Source organism: Scaptodrosophila lebanonensis, unplaced genomic scaffold (genome assembly GCF_003285725.1).
Source record: "Scaptodrosophila lebanonensis strain 11010-0011.00,11010-0021.00 unplaced genomic scaffold, SlebRS2 tig00000163-arrow-arrow-pilon, whole genome shotgun sequence".
In the NCBI taxonomy this organism is placed as follows: Eukaryota; Metazoa; Arthropoda; class Insecta; order Diptera; family Drosophilidae; genus Scaptodrosophila; species Scaptodrosophila lebanonensis.
In genome coordinates, this window is record NW_022060598.1 from 762,812 (window position 1) to 790,074 (window position 27,263).

The 27,263-nt window shown below is 40.0% G+C and overlaps 1 protein-coding gene across 1 annotated transcript; it reads left to right on the forward strand.

Annotated features, from left to right (window-relative positions):
- The first annotated feature begins 2,614 nt into the window (after positions 1-2,614).
- LOC115629709 (muscle segmentation homeobox) lies at positions 2,615-26,527 on the forward strand. Its single transcript, XM_030526228.1, has 9 exons — positions 2,615-2,669; positions 2,749-2,911; positions 6,968-7,359; positions 7,486-8,373; positions 13,187-13,365; positions 15,240-15,347; positions 22,786-22,962; positions 23,049-23,154; positions 26,421-26,527. Exons 1-9 carry the CDS (start codon positions 2,615-2,617, stop codon positions 26,525-26,527), a joined length of 2,175 nt encoding a protein of 724 aa, XP_030382088.1.
- The last annotated feature ends 736 nt before the right edge of the window (positions 26,528-27,263 follow it).

Here is a 27,263-nt window from a genome sequence, read left to right on the forward strand (position 1 = left end):
GGTCAATGAGCAAAGAAGCGAGGAAAACATGTTGGAGGGAAGCTGATTCTAAAACTGAACTAAACAGAAATGTAAAATGTCCTTCAGTTATTAACCACAATTTTTGAATTGATATATAAAAGTATTATAATTACAGCAAACAACAGATTGCAAAAGCTAATGCACTTTATTTTCATTAATAGCTTCAAGTCCTATTCAAGCCCACCAATATTATTAGGCAATCAATCGTTCAGTTGGCCGATGGCAATATTTTTCTACAAAAGTGACACAACTATTCAAATATTGGAGTCGAACAAAATTTAGCCAGTGATTATTTATAATCCCATCAAAAGCGTCATTTTTACTTGGGCTTTTAAGGCTTTTCACTTTCACTTATCAGTTTCCTATTGCCTTCTTCCAAGCTACTAGGACATTTTTGATGTATAAATGGAAGTCCATTTATTGATGTAAACATCGTCTTTCTCAATATGTCTTCTAATAAAGAATCATTCACGATAGGACTCTTATATCCCATGAAAAAAATTCAAATGAATTCCAAAAACTCTGCCGATACATCGCAATAGTTTCAGCGGACGAGGAAAATGGACGCAATATAGATGAAGACTTTTAAGTTCTGTGGAAGAAACTCTATTAAAGGAGACAAAAAAGTGTGTAAACAATGACGAAGACACAGATTTCTTTATAAGTACTCTTTACAATTACCGGACTTGTCCATTTAGGATACAATTTCATGTTGATATTTTGATATTTATAGCTTCAAGAGTTCGTCTTTGTTTCATAATAGTATAATGAATATTATTTAAGGTTTTAATTGCTATCAAATACTTCTACAAATAGTATCGCATATTTTCTCATCAAAGCAATAAAAAATATTTGATTTGACACAAGAATTAAACGAACATGCTTGCGATGATAATAAGTTTATGATGTGGCTTTAATCCCCAGAGTTGAATTAAATAGTTCCAATCCGTATTGTCTGTAGAACTGAGGGCAGAAACAAGATAAATAAGACATTGTAATAAATATGCCTAACACTATACATTTCAACGATTAAGTGAATAACTCAAAAAACTATAGAAACTATATATACATAAGTGAACGGATTTATCTAAATTCCACTCATTAAAACCACTCATTCCACTCATTAAACATACAAGAATCCACAATTTTCGAGCAATTTTCCTAAACTCCATTGTGGTGTTTAAACATAGATTTCAATTAATTACAAGTAAATTGAAGCTACTTAGAGCTTTTGACTGATTGACACTTTAAGGTTATTATTTTGGTTTTCTTCGGCGATCGTCTTGTCAAATGCTGGGCTTTAATTAATTCACAGTTTTAACCAAACTTTACATTATTCAGATGCTGTCAGAATTCTTGCAAGGCCATAAACTGGTTATACCTCGTCTTATAAAATGCAGCCACGAAGTTTACTCAGCTTACAAGCTTACATGAACACCATGAATAGATACGGACTTAAACATATTCAAATGTTTAATTGGTTGTGCAGACTCGAAGGCATAATTGGTTTATCATTTTGTGAGCCAACAGAAACAACAAATTACACTTTGGAACAGGTAGCTGGTTGTACTATGTTCGAGCTCCAACTCATCAGAATATTGATAACAAACTGAAACAGTTAACAACAACACTTGAAAAAATTTGGCTATTTGGCTTCAATTTCGACTTGTTCCCCCTCAGCGCGCACTGATAGCTTCTTTATTTCAATTGACTTCCATTGAAAACTTGAATTTGATTGAACATTTAAGAAGAAACTGCAAATAATTACTTTTAACGAGCCAAAAAGCTTTTGTATATTTTTGCAAATCTAACGCATAGGTGGATAATGATTAAGATAATGATTTCAATGAATACTAATTGAAAAGTAAAATGCACTAAAAATGCTTAACAACTGCTGCAAATGTTATACTTAATGGATACGTTTTAATCATAGATGTTCATTCAGATGCTTGACATTTTAAGACATCTTCATTTTGAGCTTCCAGCGAATCCAATAAGTATAATTTCTGAAGTCACTGAAAGTTCGATAAGAGCCGCTATAGTCGCCATAGTTCTTAAAGGCTTTAAGTGTTTCGCTTTGTGAATGCCTGCCAGGCAGCGAGGCAGCGAGGCAGCCAACCAGCCAGCCTTCCAATAGTATATGCGGCAATTAAAGTGCTCGCTTTAAATGGCATTTTGTAATGCCAAAAGGGAAAAAGACGCAAGTTGTAATCATTTCGACCATGACGAGTCCGAGCCGCTGACTTGCGAAACAAAATTTCAGCAAAAAAAAGAAACAAAAAACAACAACAAAAAATGAGCAACGGAAAAAAGTACTGTATACATATTATACAAAAATAATCAACAATGGCAACAACAACGACAGCAACGATGTTGGCTGGCAACAATGATGAGCTTGATGGCGATGATGATGGCGACGATGCTGGCTTACACACACAAACACACACACAGACAGACACACATCCAGGCGTGCGTACATACATACATATGTATATTTGTATGACTGGCAGCAACAGCAGCAGCGATAGCAACAGCGACATTGGCGGCAGCTGCAGCGGCAACGGCAGCAACATCGACCCACACATAAAGGGAAATGGACGTGATGGTGACGATGTTTGGCCTAAGCGGCACGAAGGCACAACGACGGCGTTGTAAACGACGAGCCAAAGTCAGTGTGGAGCAGCATTTTGGGGCTTACAGTTCAAAGTATTGTTTTAAGGATTACAGAGATAGCGGCGCGCAACTGCAGCGCCATACGCCCCATAGCAACAAACGCCGTCGTTACCGTCGCCACCAATGCCTTACCCGTTTGGAAATATGAAAACCAACAGCAACAGCATCAGCAGCAAGAGCAACAACAACAGAAAGGCAAAAACGGCAAAGAAAATAGGCAACAACGCGCAATGCGCTGCGTCGACGGAGGGCCTTTGCTCTGCACTCAGGCTGCCACATTTAACGAAGACTAATTCATTGCGAGCAACAGCAACAGCGACGGCAGCAGTGGCTGTGGCAGCGACTTCGACAGCGACAGCAACAGCAACAACAACAGCAGCACCGACATATGCGAATCTTTATACTCCATTTTGACGCTCACACTGTGCTGCTGTCCGCTGATTGGTCAGCATGGCAATCCAGCTTGCAAGCATGCATTAGAGCGAGTCAGCTATACTGTTGGCATTTCAAACTGTGCTGCCTTTGCTGCTGCCCTTGCTGTTTTGCTCGACCAGCGGCTGTCAAACTGTATGTCAACAGTTCCTCCCATTTTTGCAAGTGAAGTGGCTCTGCCTTCTCTTCTCGCCCCTCCGTCGCTCTCTCTCCCACTCCATCGATTACGATGTCACATCGACTTTTCGCGCCATATTGCGCCATATTTGTTCGCTTTACTCCACTTTGGTGTGCGGCGTTCACAGCATTGCCATTGCCTGAAAGCGCCTAAAAGCGTGCACAACGTTTTGGCACGTTTTGGTCATTTTTCTATCGTCCTCTCTGAGCCGCGCGTCTGCGAAAAATATTAAACAGTCGGCCGTCAACATTTCTTGCTTGCGTGAATATTGTTGTTGTTGTTCTTGTTTTTAATTTGTCTCTGCTGTTGGCACAATTTTTTGAAATTTGTCGCTGTAGCTGAGATTAAGTTTTAGAATTTTGTATTTGTGGGAGGACTGGCATCGCATTGGTTTCCAAACAGCAGTCCGCCTGCTATGAGTTCTATAAAGTTTGCAACCATAGAATATATTTCTACAAATCTGTACACCGATAAATGGGAATTCATAAGCGATCTTCAATAAGATTTTGTAAAAAGGATATTTTAATATATATTTATATTTTTGATACGATTTTAAATTATAGTACTCGTATACATATGTAACACAAAAAGTCTATTCTTTTAACACAAATATTTTAGATTTGTGCAAATTTCACTCCAACAGAAATTAGTAATTTGTAATTCACACTAAGTACGGGTAGAGGGAGACATTGTAAGCCTATATGAATTACTCAAAAACATATGATCTAGATCAGAAGCATAATGGCTATTGTTATAGTGTTACTAGCCTATCTGCTCCAATAGGGTTTTCCAACCGCAGTGGCTAGAAACAGATAACAATGGCTCGCAAATAAATTGCTGCTTTTATTCTGATACACACTAAGATTTGTAGGAAATACGTTCTTTTTGGACGAATTTTTTGCAAGTAAGGGATTTTAAAGTTATGAATAATGACCACAATATATGCATGTATGTACATACATATATTGTATGTGTATTAAGTGAAATGTTCCTTTTTACTGAGGCTATATATTTACTTATAGGGAATATGTGTTATATTCTATTTTTTATGTTCATATTTCACATATTCTATTTATATTCTTAAGTTATCTTTATAAGGACTATATCTAATAGTCTGTTGAATCGAACATTTGTCCTTTGCATGTTACCATATATTGTGCATATATTATCGTTTAAGCCCTAAATAACCCGCTTTCATAATTTATTTATGTTGCCATTGAATTTCAAGCGTGCTGATCGCAGACAGCCCCAACATTGAAGCGTCAGTCTCAATGGACAGCGCTGTCCCTCTGACAGTTTGAGAAGTGCTGCCGTCTGCGCCTAAACGCCATCGATTTGAAGCTTAGGCGTATGTTAAACGCACGTTCAATGCACTCAAAACTGTGCCAAAAAGTTAAATGTATGTATGTTTGTATGTGTGTAGGTATAGGTACTTTTTCGGGTTCAAGTTGAAAATCAAGTGCGATAATTTGCAGTCGCACTTTCACTGAAACGCGTCGTGTTAAACGCGCTGGAGAGTCGCGCTGGCGACGGCGACAGTGGCGGTGACGGCGACGGCGCAACTTGCAAGTGCATTTTTAATAAAAAATTAGCCTGCCTTTGCCTTTTGCGTTTGTAATAAATTCAGGTTGGTCCTGATGCTGCCTCTTTTTCTTCTTCTTCGACTTTTTCTTGATGGCAAAAGCAAAAGTCGACAAAAGCCGGCAACAGTCGCCGTTGCCGCCGCCGTCGCCATCAATTGGAGAACTCCCCAGCGTTGCGGCAATAGCGGTGACGCCGACAGCGACGTCAATAGCGGCAGCGGCACGCTCGCCATAGCTAGAAGGAAGTGTGTCAGACATGTTCTGGAGAATAAGAGCGCGCGCGCGACGTCAGAAAAAGTTTACGTATAATGGAATAAATGTTGTTTCATTTTTACGGGCAAGCAAAAGCTCAGGAAATTTGGCGCGCGGCAGAGCGAGCGAGCACGCAGCAACAACAAAAGCAACAACGGTAACAAAATATATAGCGAGCCTTATTGGATCAAGAAAAACATGGCATACAAATGGGAGGCACACATACGCATTTGTGTATATTTGTGTGTGTGTATATGTGTTTTTGGCTTTCATCAAGCGCAAAACAAACGCGTAGCTTTGACGTTGACGTTGGGTACCAGCTAACGAAATTAAACAAGCAAGATAAAACGGGATGGCAAGATGGGTTTTGGCAAGTGCGCGTGCCGAAGAGAGAGCGCAACAACTTAACAGCATCTCGTTTTGTCACATTCTAGCAACGGTTGTCCTTTGGGCGCGCGCACACAAGCCCACACTTACACGCACACACAGGCATAGACGAGAGTTTCATTATTTTTCAAATTATTAGTACGACTAACGATTCGTGGTCTCACACATGCACATACACACATAAACGCGTATGCAACAAACCACCAATCGTTCGCGCACAACCCGCAATTGTCCCACAAGCCACCACCAGCATCAGCAGCAGCAACAACAACAACAATAAACATGCCATGTCGTTGCTTTTGCAGTCGACGTCGTCGTTGCTGACGTTGGCGTCGGCGGCGGCGGCACCAAGCACATGATCCTTAATTTCGTTATAATTTTGTATGTTGCCTGAAATTGTATATCATTTTAAGTTTGATCGGCCGCGAATACGTACCGTCGTGCGTGCGTGCAGCAGCAGCAATAGCAACAACAATAACAACGATTTAACACAAATAACAAGCACATGAACCAGCACCAACAAGAACAACAACGCATACAACAGCTAACAGACAATTCACAATGGTGTGTGCAGCAGCAACAACGACAACAACAACAACAAAAGCATAAAAAGGCAATTTTTCTTGACGGTTTTGTGGTTACACGGTTGTTTTCAGCTGCCCGCATCTTCTTCAACATCGTCGTCTCTTCCGTTACCGTCTCCGTCTCTGTCATCGTCAGCATCGTGTCTTTTTTGTTGTGTTTGGTGCCGCCGTTGTCAAAGTTTTGCCGCCGCTGTCAGCGCAATACAAACAACAAGCAACAAAACACAGTCGCTTAAACGGCATTAGACATAACGGTACACGTGGCGCATTCTACACACAAAAAGGCAGACAACAACCGCATCAATTCAAATGTTGTTGTTTTCAATTATTCGTCTTTCTTTTGTTCATTAATTAATTACCTACAAATGTGCGGCGGGCGTTGAGTGTAAAACTCTTTTTTTTCATGTGCTAATTTCCAGTGTGTCCACACCAAAAAATGTCATATGCTTACATAAATAAATATGAATGCAGTAGACCGTCGGCTAACAAAGCAGTTGAGCAATGAGCAACAACAACAACTAATACTACTACTACAACAACAGCAGTAATAGCAACGAAAAGCAAGAGGAAGAGAGTGCAGTGCTTTAAACGTATATAAGGCTAACAAAAATGTGTGAGGCCAGGCAATGATGATAAAATATTTGAATTAAACAACGAATTAAACAATTGATTTGACTGCAGCGCTTTGCATTTTATGTTTGACGCAACAAACAATAAACAATGAAATATAATAACATAAATAATTAAACATATACATATATACGTTATAGTAGTGAAGTTTCGCAAATTTGAAAGCTAAACTTATTAAAGGACGAAAAAAGAAAGCAATTTTCTTAATAATTCCTTTAACTATATAGTTGTGGTAACGGCGTGTGTGGCTGCCAACGTATCGGCAGTGCTTTCTTCTTTTTCTTCTGGTTTGAACGAGAACGCGCGCTTAGCACGCGTCACAGCTTCCAGTTGGATTATTCAATAGACTTTTTCAAAACGTATATCGATACGCAGCGTTTTTACGCCGGCCACAAATTGGATTTCAAACATCAAAGTTGTGCCGGCGGCCCTGGTTCCGGTGGTGGTGGTGGTGGAGGCAGCGGCGGCGGTAACGGCGGCACTGCTGCAGGAGTCGTCGGCAACACAACGAGCAGCAATCCAAATCAAACGGCTAGTAATACAAGCAACAACAACACAAGTAACGGCGGCAACGGAGGGAGTGGCGCCGGCAACGGTTCCAACGGCTCCAACTCAAGCGGTGGCCAAGCGCTGAACCACACACACACACACGCACACACACACACACACGCGCACGCACACGCTCACGTGTTAGCAGCGCACGCGGCACACACGCACACACACCCACACCAACTGCACGCATCAGGAGCCGGCGGCGGTTCTGGACTTTTGGGAGCCACCTTGCCCCAACAGCAACAGCAGCAACAACAACAGCAACAACAACAACAGCCGCCAACACTACAGGCTGCAGCACCACCGCAAGCGCACGCCGTGCAACAGCAACAACAGCAGCAGCAACAACAGCTGCAGCAGCAACAACAACAGCAACAACAACAACAACTAGTCACACTAAACAACGGCAGTGGCGTTGCGCCCACACTTCTAATTGGCAACGGTCCGGGCTCGTCGGGTACCGGTGGTGGTCACACAGTCTCCGCTGCTGCTGCCGCTGCGGCCGCTGCAAACGCAGCCGCTGCTGCCGCCAGCTCTATTCCGCACGTGGCGCCACATAGTCTGGGTTTGAGTCCACAGTCGAGCGCCGACTCGCAACAGTTCAACATTTTTCCGGCCATTTTCAGCCGGCAGCTGAATTTCTCGGCCGCTGCGGCGGCGGGCGCTTGCGGGCAAGCAGGAAAGCTGACGATGGACGAGCTGCGTCCGAATTTGGTGGGCGGGCTGCTGGGCCTGCAGCAGGGATTGCTTGAGGATCATGCCAATATGCAGCATGGCGGTGTTGCGCAGGACACCAAGTTCATGTCCTTCCAGGACAATCGACTGATGGGCATTGGCAGCTCGGCGCACGAGAATCGTCTGCTCAGTCTGGCCACATCCGTGCAGGATACACGCTCTCCCATCACCACGCTTGACAAATCGTCATCTTCATCGCTTAACCATCAGCGCAAGTGCAGCAGCACGCCGGAGGATTTTAGTGCTCTCTACTCGGGTCTGCCCACCCCGGGCATGGACTCCTCTTCGCATCATCACACGCCGGCGCATACGCCACCATCACGGCTCTCGGATCACACCATATCGGGTGAGTGTTGGACAGTTTGTCAAGCCACAATGGCCATTAAAGGGAATTAGCTCTTAACCCTTTAGCACTGTAGTCCTTTGTTTCGTGCCCCCTCGAGCCCAGTTCCATTGTCTGCCCCTCACACGCGTTGCAGCTTATCGCCTGTCAATTGACACTCTCTTTTGTGTTATCCTTTTTGTGCTTGCTTGCCTTCTTTTCCGCTAACCACCTTGGCCACTCACTCATCAACGGCTTAGAACGATTGTTTTGACCAGCAGGCGTTCCATGATTGTTCACTCAGCTGGTTTACAGTTTGCCAGATCGCCAGACTGCTGCCCCTATCTAGCTTCTAAATTGCAAAGATTTTCCACCAGGGTCCTTACCATACGTTAAAAGCCAACAAATGTCGATGAGGCTGCTGCTGTGTTTTTTGAAATTTGACCATTAACGCATGAGGGGTTTCAATCTTTCATAAGTCGCATAATTTGGGAAGACTTTTAAGTTGAAAAGTGGACATTTTATTTAAAATCAGGTGCTTGTATAAGTTAGTGAGCTTTTACTGAAATATTTGCTCAGATTTCTCGGAGTGGTCGCTCCAAAGTATGCAACAATTTTATGATACTAGCACTATTGGAATGATAATTCAAACGCTTCCATATTGTCTACAAACAGATCTTTTTAAAGCAGTGAAGGGATAGAAGAAATAAGAACACAAAAGAAATTCTTAGCATACCTGCCGGTTTCCCCAATCGGTTGGGTCGTCTTGACCAGATGTAAAGAAACAGAATAGTAGAGAGGCGAACCAACCTATCGCAATTATACAAGTATTTGTATAGTCAAGTCTCTGCATTCTAAACAGTTGCCGTTTACTTGAAATCGGGTCTATACCATATACGTTTCTAGATTAGATCAGATGGGATTGAATTATAATGAATTTGTTAACAGATTCCCATACTTAATGGCAATATCAGACGATCTACTCAATAACAAACCCAGATTTTATTCAGATTAAAGGTGGAAAGCTATGATCAATCGTTATAGAAGTTTTTCTAATTCACAAATTTGTCGAAATCATCTTCAGATCACCTTCCAACAGCCTTTACTAACTGGCCATATTGAATATATTTATGATATTTAAAACCGATTAGAATATTGTAATGTATTCAAATCATTTCACACATTTGTTATCAACAGCTGTTGAAAGTCGGAACATTGGCAACTAAGGGTTTTTACAATTTCGCAAATTAAATTTAATTCCGTTCCATATTAAGGAACAAAAACGATTTTGTTTATTGTTTTATTCTTGATACGAAATTGTCATGTGGAGCTAACTAATGCCTTAAGTCTAATATGTGTCTACTGAATTCTTCTCTTTAGTATTCAAAACAATTAAGTTGTTGATCTATCATTCCTAATAGCCATTTGCTTTTAATCAAAGAATGTGAATACGTTCCAATGCAAATTATAATAAAAGAGTTTGTTTAAAGCTTCAAAGGCGCATAAATAAAAAGCGAATTTCTATCAAGACATAGCAAATGGGTTAGCTTTACATTAATCGGAGTAGATCAGTCACAGGAATTGCCTTCAATTGCCCAAAATTTCAACCAATCATCAACCAATTCAAATACGTTTTAATAAGCAGTTCAAGGATAGGAATTAATTGTTTTTAGGAAATAAAATCACCAATCCATTCCATTTTCCAATTAAATCAAATCATCTCATTACACCAGGCATCCTAAATAGCTCGAGCATTCATCAAAAATAATATTAGGTCTGATATTTATTTCATATTGCTAAAAAAAAAAAAGCAGCAGCGAATCTTTCTTATTTAATGTTCTTTAATCTTCAGTTCGGAGAGAGTTTATACAAGTGTCGAGCTCGGAAATGGGTCGGCCTTTTAGAAATCACTAATCACTATTTAGCAATTTTGGGGAAAATACAAATTTCGTATAGCTTATAGACAGCTGAAATATGCTCAACATATAATAATAATGTCCTTGACATCTTTGATTCCCTGTTCTTTGATTCCCTGTTCAGATTAAGTTATAGTTTAAGTTATTCAAGAATTTGAATATAAATCAGCTTTGGAAACTGAAAGAACTATTCCAGCAGGGTTTGATGTGAGAAGGAATGTATTCAGAACGCTTTAATTTGATTTTAGTTTTGAGAGGTTCGATCAGAATCAAAACCTAAACAGCACAACTACTATGGATTAGAGTGTAGGTTATTTGATTCCTGTCCATCGACCATATTTCTCTATCAGTATAAAAATACGTTTTTGTTAAAAATATATTGCTTCCAAAACCCTATGAAAGGCTGGAAAAAATGCTAACACTACCTTCTCATTCGTTAGTTGATGAAATTAATTAGTCTACTGTTTCAATAATTCTCTCAAACAGAGAGAATTAGTAACAATATGTGTAGACTGTTTTCATCCTAAAATTGTCTACAAATTTGTGAGACGCAAATTTATAATGTGTACTCCATAGTAATATATAGGATTCATTCAATTAAAATGAAATCAAATGGAGAACAATTAAAAAACAAATCAATTTGGCTTAAGTTTTAAAGTCAATCTTGAAAATTGTAAAAATTGTCTGACCTTTTGGTATTGCAAACAATTTATTGCTTTACAATATTGGCTTACTGACAATAGAAAAAAAAGAGGAAAAGAATGTGAAATTTTGGTAATTTTAAAAATTTCGGTAACAAGCAAAGACTGTAACTTTTAAGAAACCAATGATTAAAAGTTCACTCCAATTGAAAAAACATATAGGATACAAAAGCTAAATTAAGCTTACCAATTTTCAGAAATTTAAGAATTGCAAGCACAGAAGAATTGTTTTTGAAAATATAATCTATCTATATAATCTACAAAGATTGTATTTCAATTTTTCCGCCTAAAAATAGAACAAGAAAGTATGTTGAAGTTATTAAATTAAATATAATTCTGGAAAGAGATCCATAAACAAGTTTAGGTCACTTTCAGTTTTGGAGTTCGCTACCAATTATGCAGAATCGAAATTCGTCAATAAGGTTTTGATATCCAACAAACGTTTAAATACGTTTAAATACTTAGGATCTGTTTTGTTTTATTTTGAAATTATAATTTAAATAATATAATAATATTCAGAATAACAATCAACAATAGCGATTCCATAACAATTGAGCATAAGCGGATACTGTTATAGATTTAGGGTAATTTCGGTTCAACGTTAGGGCATCGATATATATCGCCTAGATCTTTCGTTTTTCACAATATTAAGAGAATTAAGCAAATTCCATTTAAGAGGCTTAAGAGTCTCTCCTACAATGCAACTAACATGAACTCCAATATCTCCACAACGTTAAGACTTGATTTGGGAACAAGTATACTTTCTCTACTCTTTCTCACCTCTTCGTGGCTAGGAACAGGCATTTAATAGTGATAGCTTATTCTAATCATTGTGATTCTAAAGCTGGAAGAATACGAACTTATTCGAACTAAAACGTGACACTAGCCGGAGGTTAGAAATGCAGGCTGGTTTTATTCAAAACAAAATTGAGAGAAAGGTCTCTGCTACGAAGGTACTGATTTGAATTCGATAAATTCACGCACACATCGATTCAAGCGAAATGGAATCGATAATAGTAGTCCTGGAACTGTATTGAATAAAGTTTCGCTTTCGAAAACCAGAAACCAGCCAGAAATGTTCGAAACAAATGCAAACCAACACAACAAATGTTGTTGACCTTATTTGCCTCTGTAACAACAACAACTGTCCACAAAAAAAACAACAACAAGTAAATCAGAAATTCAAGGTCAATTGCATTAGTGCAACAAATGTCAATTAGGGAGTGTGGGCGGCAGTGAGGGAGACAGGGATAGGGAGCGAGAAAGGAAGACTTGTGCGCTTACTTAGCATAAATAGTGGAGTTTTTTCATTCGCTGGTGTGGGGAGGGGGGTGGGGGGAACGCGGCTGTGCTTTTGGTTAACGTGTTATTCAATTAGTGCGACAACCAAATTTATACACATACTTATACATAGACGAACAAATTCTCTCTCACACACACACACACACACACACACACAGATTATTTATGTATTTACATTTAGTTTAAAATTTTGCCTAACGAGCTAAGCGCGCCAATTAAGCGGCCAGACAGACAGACAAACGGACAGACAGGCAGGCAGGCAGACAGACTGGAAGGAAGACAGGAAGCAAGTTAATGGGCGGAGCAAGGATACGTATAGGACAGGTTAGGTCAGGTGCCTACAAAGGCAGTAGTGCCTTGTGACCTTTGCATGTGATTTGCCGCCTTTTGACGCGGCCAGGTGCGCCCCGAAAAATGCCAGCCAGCTCGATTAATGTACCAGAAATTTGCATAAATTATCCCATATTGCATATTCATGGAGCGGCACGAACGGACGGCGCGTGACCCAGCTGGCTAACCCCAAGTCGCAATTTTGCACCACAAAATGGCTGACAATGGGCGGTCGCCATCATCATCAACATTTCAACATCAACAAAATCCTTGGCGGTTGGAGTTCCGCCAACGTCTTGTGGCCGCAGTGTGGTTCACGCTTTTGGCTTTGCTACTAATTATGCAACATTTTCGGGTCGGGCTGTGTCGGCCTGGCTCGGATCAGTTCAGTTCAGTTCAGTTCGGGCCAGGTCAGGTTAGGTCAGGTCAGCCGGATGCGGTTAAACGTTTCATGCATATTAAAATCAGGTCGCTTTTGAAGCGGACGGCTCTTGGGCGCACCACGCACAGTGATTTTCATTTCATTCAAATACGAGTATAAGTAAAAAGGCATAAACGATTCACATTTTCATTCTCTATGCATTTCAGCTGAAGGTGCATTCAAGAAACTCAAGCCGGAACCAAATAGCGGTCTGTCAACGGTTTCCGCCGGTGTTACCTCGCCCGGAAGTGGACTATCCTCGCTAAGTCAGCATGCCGGCCATACTCCAACCACAGCATCCTGCCCAACACCAGCTAGACGACGACATCGAACCACATTTACACAGGTCAGTTACCGTTAAGTGCCTGTGCAATGCACATGCCCAGCCCCTAGAACTATCCCTATACCGATCCCTATCCCTACTACCACCACGCCTTGTTCCCGCCCCACACAGCTCCCGATGTCCGTCACACCGTAGTAGTTAGTCAGTTTAGTCGTTCAGTTTAGTCGTCCTGCTGCCTCCTCCACTTGCCGTGTCCCATCAACTGCACATAGTGAGAAATTTTAATTAGATTTTGTGAAGGTTACGCTGGTAATTAAAACTTTAGCATTCTCAAGTTGTACGACAAAAACAACAACAACAACAACAACTAGAATGAAATTAAGAATAGTCTGCGTCTGGTAACTGATGCCTTAGACACTGCTGCTGTTGTTGGTCTTATTCTTGTTGTTGTTGTTGCCGTTAGCCAGTTAGATTAGATTTGATTAATCCGGCTGCATCAGATTGCTGTCCCACACCCCACCAACAGTTCATCAGCAGGAGAGATTAAATATTTAATATGTAAGTCGCAGACTTGAGTTAAGGACCAATTAACTTCTATAAAGAAAATCTAGTCAATTATTTAGAAATAAAATACTATTTTATTTCGCACTAGTATTGTTAGCTTTAACCGATCCATTAGTATATATTTCGAGAGCATAAATTGATAATAGAGCCTAAAATAAAGTTGCAAGTCGATTTAGAAGAGCTTGCTTTGTAATAAAAAGCATTTCTGTTTTTTCTTTTTACCAGTCTAGAATTTGAGAGTCAACGCTTTTTTTATAACCCAACAAGTCATCTACTTGTATTATTTAGAAATACTTTCCAGGAGCAGCATTTATTACAATCTAACTGATCTGAGCAAACTTAAGAATAACTTTGGCACCAGATCGAAATCGTACAAGTAAATCAATTGATTTTATTTAATAGCTACTCGATTTAATATTCGACGTATCTTCACATCGTTAGGGCACCAACTACCTTTCGCCAGCAGCTGTAATGCGAAACCCTTCTTCTGACACTTCAATTGTGTTTTTAAACGACATTAATTCAGAAAAAAGAAAAAGAATTTAATTCAATACAGTCGACTATTATTTTTTATATTTGTTATGTCAGAACTTTCGACTGGGTGAATCGATTTTGACGAAGGAAAACTCTTCTATATACCTAGACATAATAATACGAGCATAATTTAAGAAATATGTTTGTTTACAAAATACTTTTATATGAAAGGCAATATGCTTGACACTAGCACATCTCACCTATAACCAGTTACAAACCGACTCCAAAAATAACAATAATTGTTCCTATATTATTGTAGAAGAATGCGCAAATGTTTGTTGTACTTTTTAGTGCAAATTAATTTGTTTTGGAATAGTTCAAAGTCGGTTTTTTGTTTATTTAATACGTCTTTTTTGTATCTTGGAAGATGATGGCATATTTCCAATTTTATTATAAAGGGCGTAAAGTAAAAGTCAACTTCTGTCAGTCACTGATTTTAATGCCTGAATTATCTCTTTTTATGACACAACAGAAACACGAACTCTGCCAATTATTAAGCCCTTAATTTATTTGGGGCAGATCATCTTTAATCGACATGGTGGGTTGAAGAAGAATTGCATCTGAGCATTGAGAGCAAGAGTATTGTAAAGTTTTTGTTCTGATTATGAGAATATCCGATATTAAATATGTATTTACATATATGTTTTGCCCAAAAATAATGGGGGGATGGATTATGGTGCAGAGAGCATCCCATTAAGTGGGTAATCGAGTGTGGCGATTGTTGAGCAAAGGCGACTCAACCAACACTTCCTTCCCACTACAACACACTCAAGAGGAACAACAGGAGCGGCGAGAGAAATACGACTTAATTAGCCTAATTTAAATCCGCTTTATTTCAGGAACAATTAGCCGAACTGGAAGCTGCATTCGCCAAATCGCATTATCCAGATATATACTGTCGCGAGGAGCTCGCGCGTACGACAAAGCTGAACGAGGCGCGCATACAAGTAAGTAGTCGTAGTTATACATGCTTCTCTATATACTTATATAGTAAATATATACATGAATATAATATGTATATAAGTACATATGCATACTCTATATATATATATATACTCTATATATATATATATATATATATATATATATATACATTAATGCCCTTCAAACATACCCAAGTCCCATGGAGCCGCGCCCAGTTGGGCTCTCAAATTATTTCAACAGTTGTTTGCATTTGGGCCAATGCCTCAAATGGCTTTGAATGCTGCTGCTGCTGCTGCTGATGATGATGACTGTGATTGTGATTATGATGATGATGATGATGATCTCGGTTAGCGATTAGCGCCTGATTATTCCAAGCGAGTGCTTCACATTCGGGTGTCGCGCTAAAGTGCTCTCGTGGCGGCTACAAACGCCAGCCGGAGCGAGCAACCCTCGGGGACAACCAGGAACAACCAGCCCTGGTGCTGCCGGTCCATCACCATCCACATGTGCGTGTCTGGTGGGCTTTCGAGTGCGCCGCGGTAATAATTAATTTATAGTTTTATCATGACTGCGACTGTGAAACAAGTGTAGTGTGTGTGCGTGAGTGTGTGTGTGTGCGCGTGTGTGTCCTGGCAGGGACCGGAACAGAACGGAACGGCAGGGGTTGGCTTCACTTCAGTTCACAAAAAAGTTCAAATATGCATTGCCTATATCTAGTGTTTGCGGTGTAGAATTACACGTGGCAGGAGGGAAGCAAATACACTAGGATGTAAGAAATGTCAAACGCATGAACCGAAGAAAGGAGTATTGAAAAAGAAAACCAAGAAAGCCAAAACTGAATAAAATGTAAATTCAAGCGATAGAGTATGTATGCGTATTTAAAGAGGATAATCCTTAATTCCAGCACCATTAGTCTGCAAATATGTACTACATAGAGGAAACTTGGTTTAGTTAGAAGATAATCTCATTCCTTAATGCATTCCTCAACTAGTGCTTTATTTGGATCATAGTCTTTAGACTAGATAGTATTTTGTGAAAGCTATGGAAGCTGGCATTGATTGCACTTCGTATTAATTACAGCATTCTTCCACAATTTTCAAGCATTCAATATAAAATCTTTAGGCTTTAATACAAATTTTAAAGCCCGTGCGAAACAGTGTGGACCCAAATCAATAAACAGTTAACAACAACAATTAAGAAACATTAATTTTAGTAAATATTTCATTTTCCTTAAAAAGGAAATTTAAATGCAGTTCTATAAATTATGCCTTTGCATGCCTTAGAGCCATGGCCTTTGTAATTCATAGACCCAAAATTCATGTAGAAAGAAAATGGCGATTTAGTTATAATCCAGTCAAGAGCAATCAAAATATCAAGCTATGAAGCGTAAATGAGTCAAGAGATACTAATTCTAGATACTACGCATTGTTCAAAAAGATTGAATAAAGTTCAGAGATAATTTTATTAAGAAATAAATAAATAAATAAAACTAATAAGCTACAAATTAAATAAATAAAAAAATTAATTTTTCAAATGATAAAAATAAAAAACTATAAAACGTAAATAAATAAAAAAAACAATGTGAACGAAATTAAAAAATAAAATAAATAAATATACATAACAATAAAATAAATAAAAATAATATGATCAAATTTTGCGATTTTTGATTAATTCTATATTGCAAATATTAAAATAAATAAAAATAAGAAAAAATAAAACTAATTAAAAATATTATAAAATTACGAAAATAACACAAAAAAATAAACAAAATTGAACAAATTAAAAAAATAAATAAATATAAAATAGGTGATCATAAAGATTTAAAAAATTGATTAAATGAAATGCTCCCAAGTATTATATATAGTCTACGACGTCATAAAGATCCAATGTATGTACGAAATCTAATAAAAAAGAGTCTTAGCGCTGCAGCTACTCCATTTCTTCAAATCAAATATGTTTACTTTTTCGAATTCAATTAATTTAGATGGAATTGAAATAAACCCAAGTTAAATTCCACACGATTGAGATATTTTATTAAATCTAGTACATGTACCACTAGTTTTGAACTTTTAAGGCCCAAGTCCAAACGGGAATAGGCTTATACCAATAATTCATTAACGAATGCGAACAGAACAGAACAGCGGTTACCCAAACAATCCTTTGAATCATTTCATTGCACTTAGCCGGAGCTGAACCTATCTGATGATTGTGAGCTGCCCAAACAACGGCTCAATGATGATGATTGGTGAAAGATATGGTGGCAGCATATCATGCAACTCCATACGTTGCATTCTCACTTATCAGCGATGCCATTCCCATTCCCATTCCCAATCCTATCCAACTGCGTCTCAATTATCACAACTCTGTGCACGATCAAATGGCAGGCAGGCGGGCAGGGACCTGCTACAGGGAACAGGAGGGATGAGGAGGCGGCACAGGCAAATGTCGCGTTATTAGCGAGCAACATAAACCATATTTTTCCACAAATGTTCAAATATTTATAAATTCGAGTAGATGTGTGCGCGCCACTACCCCCCCTCGCGGCCACAACCCTAATGATACGAGCATATACTCGTACATACTACCTTTTTTTCTACTGCTGTTCGTAATTTGAAGAGTGCGCTTGCAACTTGACTGTGGCACTCACTTAATAGTGCAACAACAAGAACAACAACAACAACAGGAGCGTAACCACGTCTATTTCATAATTTGCTTGTTGCTCTGGTCCCGCACCCCCTCCCCCCCTTCTCAATTCCGTGCTGACAAATTTGTCGTGTATACATTTTATTGCAAATTTGATGCTCGTCCTTGTTGATAATGCACAAGAGCCAAAGGCAGCGGCATGCGGATAATGGTGGTGGTAATGAGGACGGTGATGACGATGATGAGGATGATGATGGTGCTGGTGCTGGTGATGGTATGGGCGTGAGCGACATTGCTTTGCACATCTGCTTTGAAAATTCATAAAAACGACACACGCACGCACACAAATGTTTGCTTAAGAGCAGCACTTTTCATTGCATATCAACAGGCGCACCACGCACAAACGCATTAGCACTCACTTGTTTGTTCTCCCTCTCCCATCTCCCCTCTCCCCCCTTCTCACGAATTTTACATCTTTCCCCAAAGTAACTTTTTATTTCCGAACGCTTGATGGATAATTAGAATAGTCATCCAATATTGTGTTCAGGTGCTGAATATATCAACTGAAACCTATTTGAAAATCAATAAAAGTTTCTTTAAAGAATGAAACCCAACAGCAATTTTCTGGAATTTTCCATTTACCCCCTATTTAAATATTTCAAATTTCAATATTTTTGAACTTAAACTTAAACTGTACCGAAAAGCAACTGTTTTTAAACTTTCTTTAAAATCAAATTTGTTGCCATTTTTGTAATAATATAATTTCTAATTTATTTCAAATGTACAACAATTCTCTTACTTTTTAACAAATTTGTTGCTTAATGGTCTTCAGAATGTACGGCACACATTGTTTTGCAGCTCTCCCTCAGTCAGTTATTTACAAATTCTTTTATATTCTTAGCTATTTGTCCTTTGTTTTTTAGTCCAATATCTCTTTTCTCCTCTTAAACAACATACATGGTTGACATTTTTTCGCTGACAACAAAGCTAGTCTGGGTCGCTTAATTGGTGAGCATATTGTGCTTCATAGAAAATGTGGGAAAAATGGGGTTTTCTATCTTGTGGATTTATGCATTTCAAGTGCCGTTTTGCCAGATAAAAACATTCTTGAAAATTAAAATTGCTTCGATGGATCGTTTGCATAGAACTGTGGGTCCTGTAGTGTATCCGTTTTCACACACGTTTTCCCGTCCATTTTATTCAACTAAATAAGCTACTGCATAGCCTTCAAATTACTATTTTCTCAACTGCGGTTTTTCAGTTTGGTTGATACCTTTTGTTTTAGTATGATTTTATATGATATCTTTAATTTCAACTTTCAATTATAGAGAGACTGGTTTTAAATTTTCAGCCCTAATGTTGTGCAGACTTTATCTTATCAACACCTTTTATTCGACTTGAAGGAGTTTAGAGTAACTGATTTGGCAAATCCCTAATAGAATACAAATCTTTATGCTTAGTAATAATTTTGTAAGCTATTTATGCAGATGTTAAAGCGTTTCACTAATTTGAAATTTAAAATGAAATTAAATCTGTATAATGGTGCACAGATTAAATTAAATTAGACAATATACGTATATGTCCCTTCTTACGCCCCTTTGTGCGACAATACAATCTTTTTATTTAAACTGAATTACAAAAATGAGCAATAATCGGCAGCGGAGAATTTTTTAAAATTTTTTTTTGCAATAGGTTGTCTCTTGATTGCTAAATTTCTTCAAATTTGACGGAATGTTTCGTTTTGAAACATTTGAAATGTAAGAACTACTTCCAGCTAGCAGTCAGCAAAAAAAAAAGATCATATTTAATCAATTTTGATATTCTAACACATGCTGGATTCCATTTTGCTCACTGATTGATTAAAAACTTTTAACGTCATGCCTATGTCTGATTCAAGCTTATCACTAGAGACGCCAAACACTTGCTAGCTGCTCTGTTAGCTTCGATTCGATTTGAGAGCATTGCGGTTTGCTTAAAAGAATGAGAGCATGAGAGTTAACAAAAGAGTTAGACAGCTCTGGATTGATAGGCCGATCTATGTGAGCTATAAAATGTGAGAGGTTAACAGCCAGCTCCAATGGCACTCCGTATGGGAAAGCTGCGCCGAAAAGTAGGCAATGGAAACTGTTTATGTCTGGCCACTTACGAGTATCACAAAAAATGAGCAACTACGGTACGCTGGTTGTGCTTAGTTTCGATATTGCTGGCATAAACAGATTGCATTTGCAAAAATACTGACATAAACAACAACAACAGCAACAGCAACAACAAGAACAAGAGCAACAGCCGCAGCAGTATTGGCATTAAATTACTAAATAAACATTGGCTGGCGTTGTCGCCGTGGTATCGTTTAGTTTATAAACAATGCTGTGATATGACACAAAGCCTGCCTTGGGGAGCCTAATATTAATAATAATAATAAAATCGTATGTGCGTGTGTTGCGTTTTTGAATTTGCGGCGCGCCCAGCCCCCAAGCCCGCCGCAGCCCCCGCCGCGACCAAACCAATTAGTGCAGCATCAAAGTGACCAAAGCAGCACTTTCTAGGTCAACGCACCGAAGCGAAGGTATTTATGAAACAAAGGCAGCAACCACAGCAACAACAACCACAGACGAAGTGAATTGAAAAAGCCAAAAAGCAAAAGGAACAAAAAATTTATATAAAAAAATAAATACAAAAAATGATAGGCAGCATTTGTGCTGTGTGCTGTGTTGTGCTGTGCTGTGCTGTGCTGTGTTGTGTTGTGTGATGAGCGTTCAGCGACAAAATTTGATTAAATGCTGAAAGTAAATTAAATTTGAATACGTTTAATTTTCATATTTCCGACGCAGCAGCAACAGCGACAGCGACAACGACGCGAGTATCTTTGTATCTATCGCTATGCGAAGTTATAATTTGCATTCATCGAATTATCTAATGTTGCACGACTCTGTGCGTGTGTGTGTGTGGTTGTATTTATGTGTGTGGTGCAGTCTGTTAAAGCTGAATGTGTGGCTTTAAGAGTGGCGCGCGTGTAGGCGTTAAAAATGCTAGCAAAGTTTTTATTATTGCTGCTCTTTCTTTTCCAAATACATATGTATAAATAAATGTGTATGTTTGTGTGTGTGTGTGTGTGCCATCAAATGGATCCTTAATTGAGTTACTATACGCGCACACAGTACACAGTACACACACACACACACACACAAATACAGTTCAGTCAGTCAGTCAGTTTGGAAATTGAACGACAGACATTCGAGCATTTTCAACCCTCAGACAACAGCAAGCCAGCCAGCAGACCAAAGTCAGCTCATGGTTAAGAGCATTTTTTAGCAGCACTACACCAACATACACACACATACACACACACACACACACACACACACACACACACACACACACACACCAACACACAGACAAATGGCAACCAACCAAATGAAACCAAGCGAACGACCCAAAAAGTGGGCGCACACAAACAAACCCACCCCCCACCCAGTCAGTGAAGACGCAGAAGCCAGTATTTTCCATTTAAGCACCCACACACATCCACATCCACACCCACACCCACATACTCAGCCACGCACACACACACACACACACATAGCCATAGACAAAGATAATAATAATGATAAAATAAATACAAGTCGCTGAGGAAAGCACCAGCAGCAGCAGGAGAAGAAAGAAATGAGCAAAAAATAAAATAAAGCAGCAGGCAGAGAAAACAAAGTAAAATGACAGGCAGGCAGTCCAAGAACTACCCACAAGCTGCCGCTGTTGCTGCCTCAAGTTGTCTGCGCCGCCATTACAACTGCCTGCCCCGTCCCCCCGTACATTTCTTTTGCGCCTTAAGTAACTCAAAGCAAGCTCATGGCAGCTTTCAAAATGTCGGAAATTTTTACACACACACACACACACACAACGCTCGTCACTCCCCCCACACGCCTGTGCGCCTGCCTGTCCTTGCCATCCAGCACAGCACAGCACACAACACCACTCTACCACCCCACCACCCCACACCACCCATTGCTTGTTGTCTATGCCAGACGCGAGCTCGAGCGTGCGGGCCTTGTGCGGCTTTCATCTTGGCAATTTCTTTTTCGCCCGCCAACCCCGTCGCAATCGTGAGGACCATCTTTAATAACGTCTAAGCAGCAACCCATCGCCATCTTGCCATCTCGCCCTGCCCCCCACCTGCTCCGCCAATGCCTCCATTCCTGAGAACTCTCAAGAAGGTTGCTGCATCAAACAGCGCCGACGTCTTCTCCTCAACATCATCGCCGTCGTCAACTTATTTTCAATTTCAATTTTGTAGATTTTTTCACTCATAAGACGCACACACCCAGACCCAGACCCAGACTCAGACCGAGAAGCAGAACCAAACCCCAAACCCCAAACCCCAACACGGACCCGTCGCCCAACCTGAAGCTACAGCTACAGCTCCAGTCCAGAACTGGCTGCTGCCTTATTTTTATCTTATTTTGCTTCTTCTGCTTGCCATTTCATTTTTGCCCGCTTGTTTTTTCCTTCGCCTTCGCCTGCGCCTTCGCCTTTGCCCACCGTCGTCATCCGTTTCTGCTGCCTCCGCCACTTCCTTGCAAAGGCCAGGCCAGGCCAGGCCAACTCGCAAAGTATTTTCAAAGTGAAATTGCCATTGCGCTTCTCCATACTGCCTGTGTCGGAAGGCAAGTGGCGGAGGAGATGGGGTGGACTTGGGCTTGGATGGGGGGGGGGGGGGGGGGAGTATGGCTTTCTGCTCCTTAAAGTGCTGACAAATTTAATGTCTAATTGTTTCGCTTATACTATGTCATATGTATCTATATACGCATTATTTTGTTGCAGGTCTGGTTTCAAAATCGTCGCGCCAAGTATCGCAAGCAGGAGAAGCAATTGCAAAAGGCATTGGCACCATCTGTGATCCCATCGTGCAACGGCATGATGCGGAACATACAAGGCTATAGCGTTTCCCGTGGCTATCAACCGTATCCACATCACAATACCATGAACCGTTATCCACAGGTAGGTGCCAACACACACACACAAACACACACAAGCACACATCTTACTAAACACACACACACACTTTCTTTGCTCCCCTTTTTCAGGATCTCTTTCAAATGGGCGCCAGCTCCTACCCGGGCATGACTCAACCATTCTCAATGGCGCATGGCACGAACATGGGCTCAGTTGGTGTGCGTCAGGACTCAATGGGTGAGTAGTAGTTGCGAGGATAACCCTCGATTCATAAGTGCTAATAGCTAAGATACACAGGACACGTATTAATTACTTACATACATCGGCTATTTATTTTTCATTTCTCCCTTGATCGAGAAAGCTGTTTTGTTTGCCTTGCTGCAGCTAGAGAGCCAAATAATTTGCACACAAATTCCATTCGATTCCATTCCATCGCATGTGTAATGATAATTCACCCGTTCGACCACGCACTTAAACATGAAATTTTTATACAAAAATAAATCATGCTTTATTATTGAAGAAATAATTCTAATTCATGTAAGTTGTGTTGTCGAACGTCAATGTGTGTACAAATTATTTGGCTGTCTGACCATAGCCTTGGCTAGAATTGAGCAGCGGATCCTGCAAGCTCCGATGGATTACACATTCCTCACTTCATTTCCACACACATACTCGTAATTATAGAGCTCGTCGGGAGCCGTTGCTCAACTCTAAAGGGGAATCTTCACTTATGCCAATCCTTTATTTAAATCACACTATATCTGGCCTTCACCCAATAGGCTGTTAGTCTTTCAGTTCACATTGTTTCGTAGAATTTTTTTTATTTAGAGTACACTTCACAAATTAAGTCGCACTGTTGCTGACGGCTCAACTTTTTGCCAGCAATGCTCCCCAACTAATGAAAGTGCATCGCACAATCGAGTCCAGGCTTTGCTTGACAGCGATCAGGCATTGAGCTTTTGCGGAGAGCGCTTCCGAAGAACAATTGCCGACGCTCTTCAATTCTACAGCTTTTTGCAAAGCAACTTTAAGAGTCACCCAGAAGCTCTTGAAGAAACTCTCGCAAAGATAGGGCAGCAAGAGGGGCTTTTGAAAGCCTCGTTAATTAATTCAAGTTTCTGTCAAATGTTATTATTATATGTAGAAAGTTTTCGATTTGTGAAAGCTTAGCTGTTTAGCTAAAGACTTAAGTCAGTCGATGCAACAAAGTTTGAGGAAAATTCTATATAAAAATATATTCATTCTTCGTCTTCTTCTGGACTTCTTACACCCTATTTTTCCAACAGCAAGATCTTTTCTAAAACTTGAATGCCTGACTTTGTCTTACTATAGGAACTGTCTAAGCATCTTAAGTTTGGCAAATACACCTACCTTTATGCTGCTTAGAGAACATATTTCCTATTTGATTATTATAAGACTAAGCTCATTCAAAGATATGGCAGATATAGTTGTTTGGACTGATCAAGCACTCCAAGCCTATGCCAACATTATCTCAGAAGTTGTTATTTTGTACTCACAATGAACCCCAGCTAAGCCAGAAATCTCAGCAATCGTTTTCAGAATCTAGAGCGCTATATTGAAAGCCATCGCCAACATCTGAGCAAAAGTCTGAGTCTGGCAAGGAACAAAAGCCTGCGCTTGACCCGATATTCCGAAAGTTAACATTTGGATAAGAAAATCGTAATAAAATGTAGCAATAGTCGAAGTTTAAAGCCTATGCCCGGTCAGAAGTTTAAGAAGTTTGAAAATGACAGAAAATTTGTTCAGAATTCGAACCTGAGTCCCTTTTTTAAGCTAAAAAACTGAAGCCATCTCCAAGGGCTGAACAGGGGACTGGGCATTGCTAAAACCTATTTAACATAGTCTATATAGCATAGTCTGATCCGAAACCAAAAAAGCTTCTGCCAGAGAATTGCATTGAGTCTTGGCGAACTCCGAAGGCTGCGTAGAGAATTGAGCTTGGCTGGATATTTTCGATGCTGTGGCCAAACATTGAACTGAACAAGAGTCAGACAATGAATATTAATTTCTAACGCAATTGTTAAAACATAAAAAACAGTCTTGACTCACCCAGAAATCCCAGCAGTCGTAAACAAACTCTGACCAAAAAGCTAAGAAGGTGAAGGTGTCTGAAATATAAAAAGCTAAAGCGATAAAAAAAAGAGGCTACACTTGAAAAATTTTGGCTCATGGATTATTAATATTAGCTAGTGCCGCAATGGACTGAGCAAAGAATTAAGGCTGATACGCCACCAAAACCTTAAAAGCTAAGGGGGAAGGAAGTTTCTTAGGAAGTTTTGACCGAAATCTCCAAAGAAGCTGTCCATACTTGATTAGAGTCAAAGCTCCAAACACCGCCTAAGCTCAGTAAGAATTCTCAGAAGTTGTTAAAAACAAAACCTAAAGATATTATTCAGAGTATCGCTTTAAAACTCAAAAGCTGTCGCCAAACAGTAATCTAAGAAGTTGTTGTCTGTAAACGGCAAAAAGAGCTAAGCTCGGCTTCCGCCCGAAATATCAGAAGCCTGTCATTAGAGCCGCGACTAATCGCCAAGGTTAGCGAGAAGGTGACATGAAACATTCGTCCTCGAAGTCTTTCCAATAGCAACAGCAGTCTATAAACTATAAACAGCAGTGAATTGTTTCTTTTCACACTCGTGTTCAATGAAAAGAGATCATGACTTGTTTACGGCTCTCATATTCATGTTCAATTATTTATTAATTGGATTAGTCAGCCCCGGTGTGGTCGTGCCATTATTTACAGCAGACGCTGATATTCGATTCTATTGCTTATGTTTACACTGCGAGTGCCTGTTTAGCTGTTTGGATGTTGGCTGTTTGGCTGTTGGCTGTTTGGCTGGGCATGGCCATTGGGTCGCTATTGAATTACCACCTAGCGGGAATGGGTGCGAATGCGCCGTAACGGCTCCGATTCTTTGAGTTGCGAAAACAATGAGCACGACTGTTGTAAACATGGCCCATGGCTCAAGCTTCCTAGCCCAGTCGATGCCCAGTCCAGTTGGTGCAGGGGGGTGTCTGTCTGTGTGTGAGGATGCCAAGGATGTGCATAATCATAATCAGGCGCGTCTTGCCGGATATTATCAAAAATGTAGCAGCCTTCTAGGGGCAGCAACAGCAACAGCAACAGGAACAGCAACGTGCTGCGCCAGAAAATTCAGCAGGTGAAATGAATTTCCGCTTCGGCACAAATGTCTTTAAGACGTAAGAAAATATTCTTAATCAACAGTGGCAGGTGCCGGCTGAAGTGGACCTGCGATTGTGTGTGGCGGAAGTGGGGCCAGATATGTGTATGGGTGTGGGTGTGGGTGTGTGTGTGTATAAGTGTGTGTACACACGTATATGAAAATTTCCGCAGCACGGAAATCAAATCTAGAAAATATTATACAACAGTTCCAACTATCCAATGAAATGTGTGTTTTCTCCTTCATTCTATTTCATGCTCTCTCCTCTCTCTCTCTCTCTCTCTCCCACTCTCTTTGCAGGCATGTCGCCGGAGGACGAATGGTATAACAAAAGCCTATCCGCATTGCGCATGAATAGCTCGCATCATCCAAACTTATCAGCGCCAATGCTGCAATACCAAACATAATCAAAAACCTTTGACGACTTCTTTTAAAAATTCAAATATCAGCCAAGGGGGCATATTCTCCATTATTCTGATATTCGAAGTTTTAAGAGCGAGTGCGTCAAAATGGTGCGACCTGTGTCTGTGTCTGTAACTGTGTCTATCTGTGTGTGTGTGCGTGTCTGCCTCTGTGCGTGAATGTGGAGTGCGTTTGTGTGCGAGTGTATGGGTAAGACGTCCTTCTCTCGGTCTGTCGTGGCCTTTACGCCACTAATTGTTTAATTTGTTTAAACAAAAACAAAAGCCAAGCCAAAGAAAAATGCACGCGATTTTTGCGCAATACAAATACCTAAATCTATGATTCACTTGTATATATACACGTATATACACATATGCACATATACATATGTACAAATGTGGCGTAGACAGGCACATAAATACTAGTATATATATATACTTACAAAATATACACAAACACACACTCATTGTAAATGAAAAGGAAAATAACGTAAGTCTTCAAAAAATCCCTCCCACAGCAAATTTGCCTGCCTACGTCACCAAGTATATATAGTATACAATACATCCAATAGATGCAGCCTAGGCTAGTGATGAGAAGGCAACAACAAGAATAAAGAATAAATAATGTAGAAAGCAGTTCATGTTCTGGGCGAGCAAATAGGTATGTCGGTTTAACTGATGGCACTTTTCAAGCTATTGGAGCTGGACTCCTATCTTTATCTGTCATATGCCAATTAAGGAG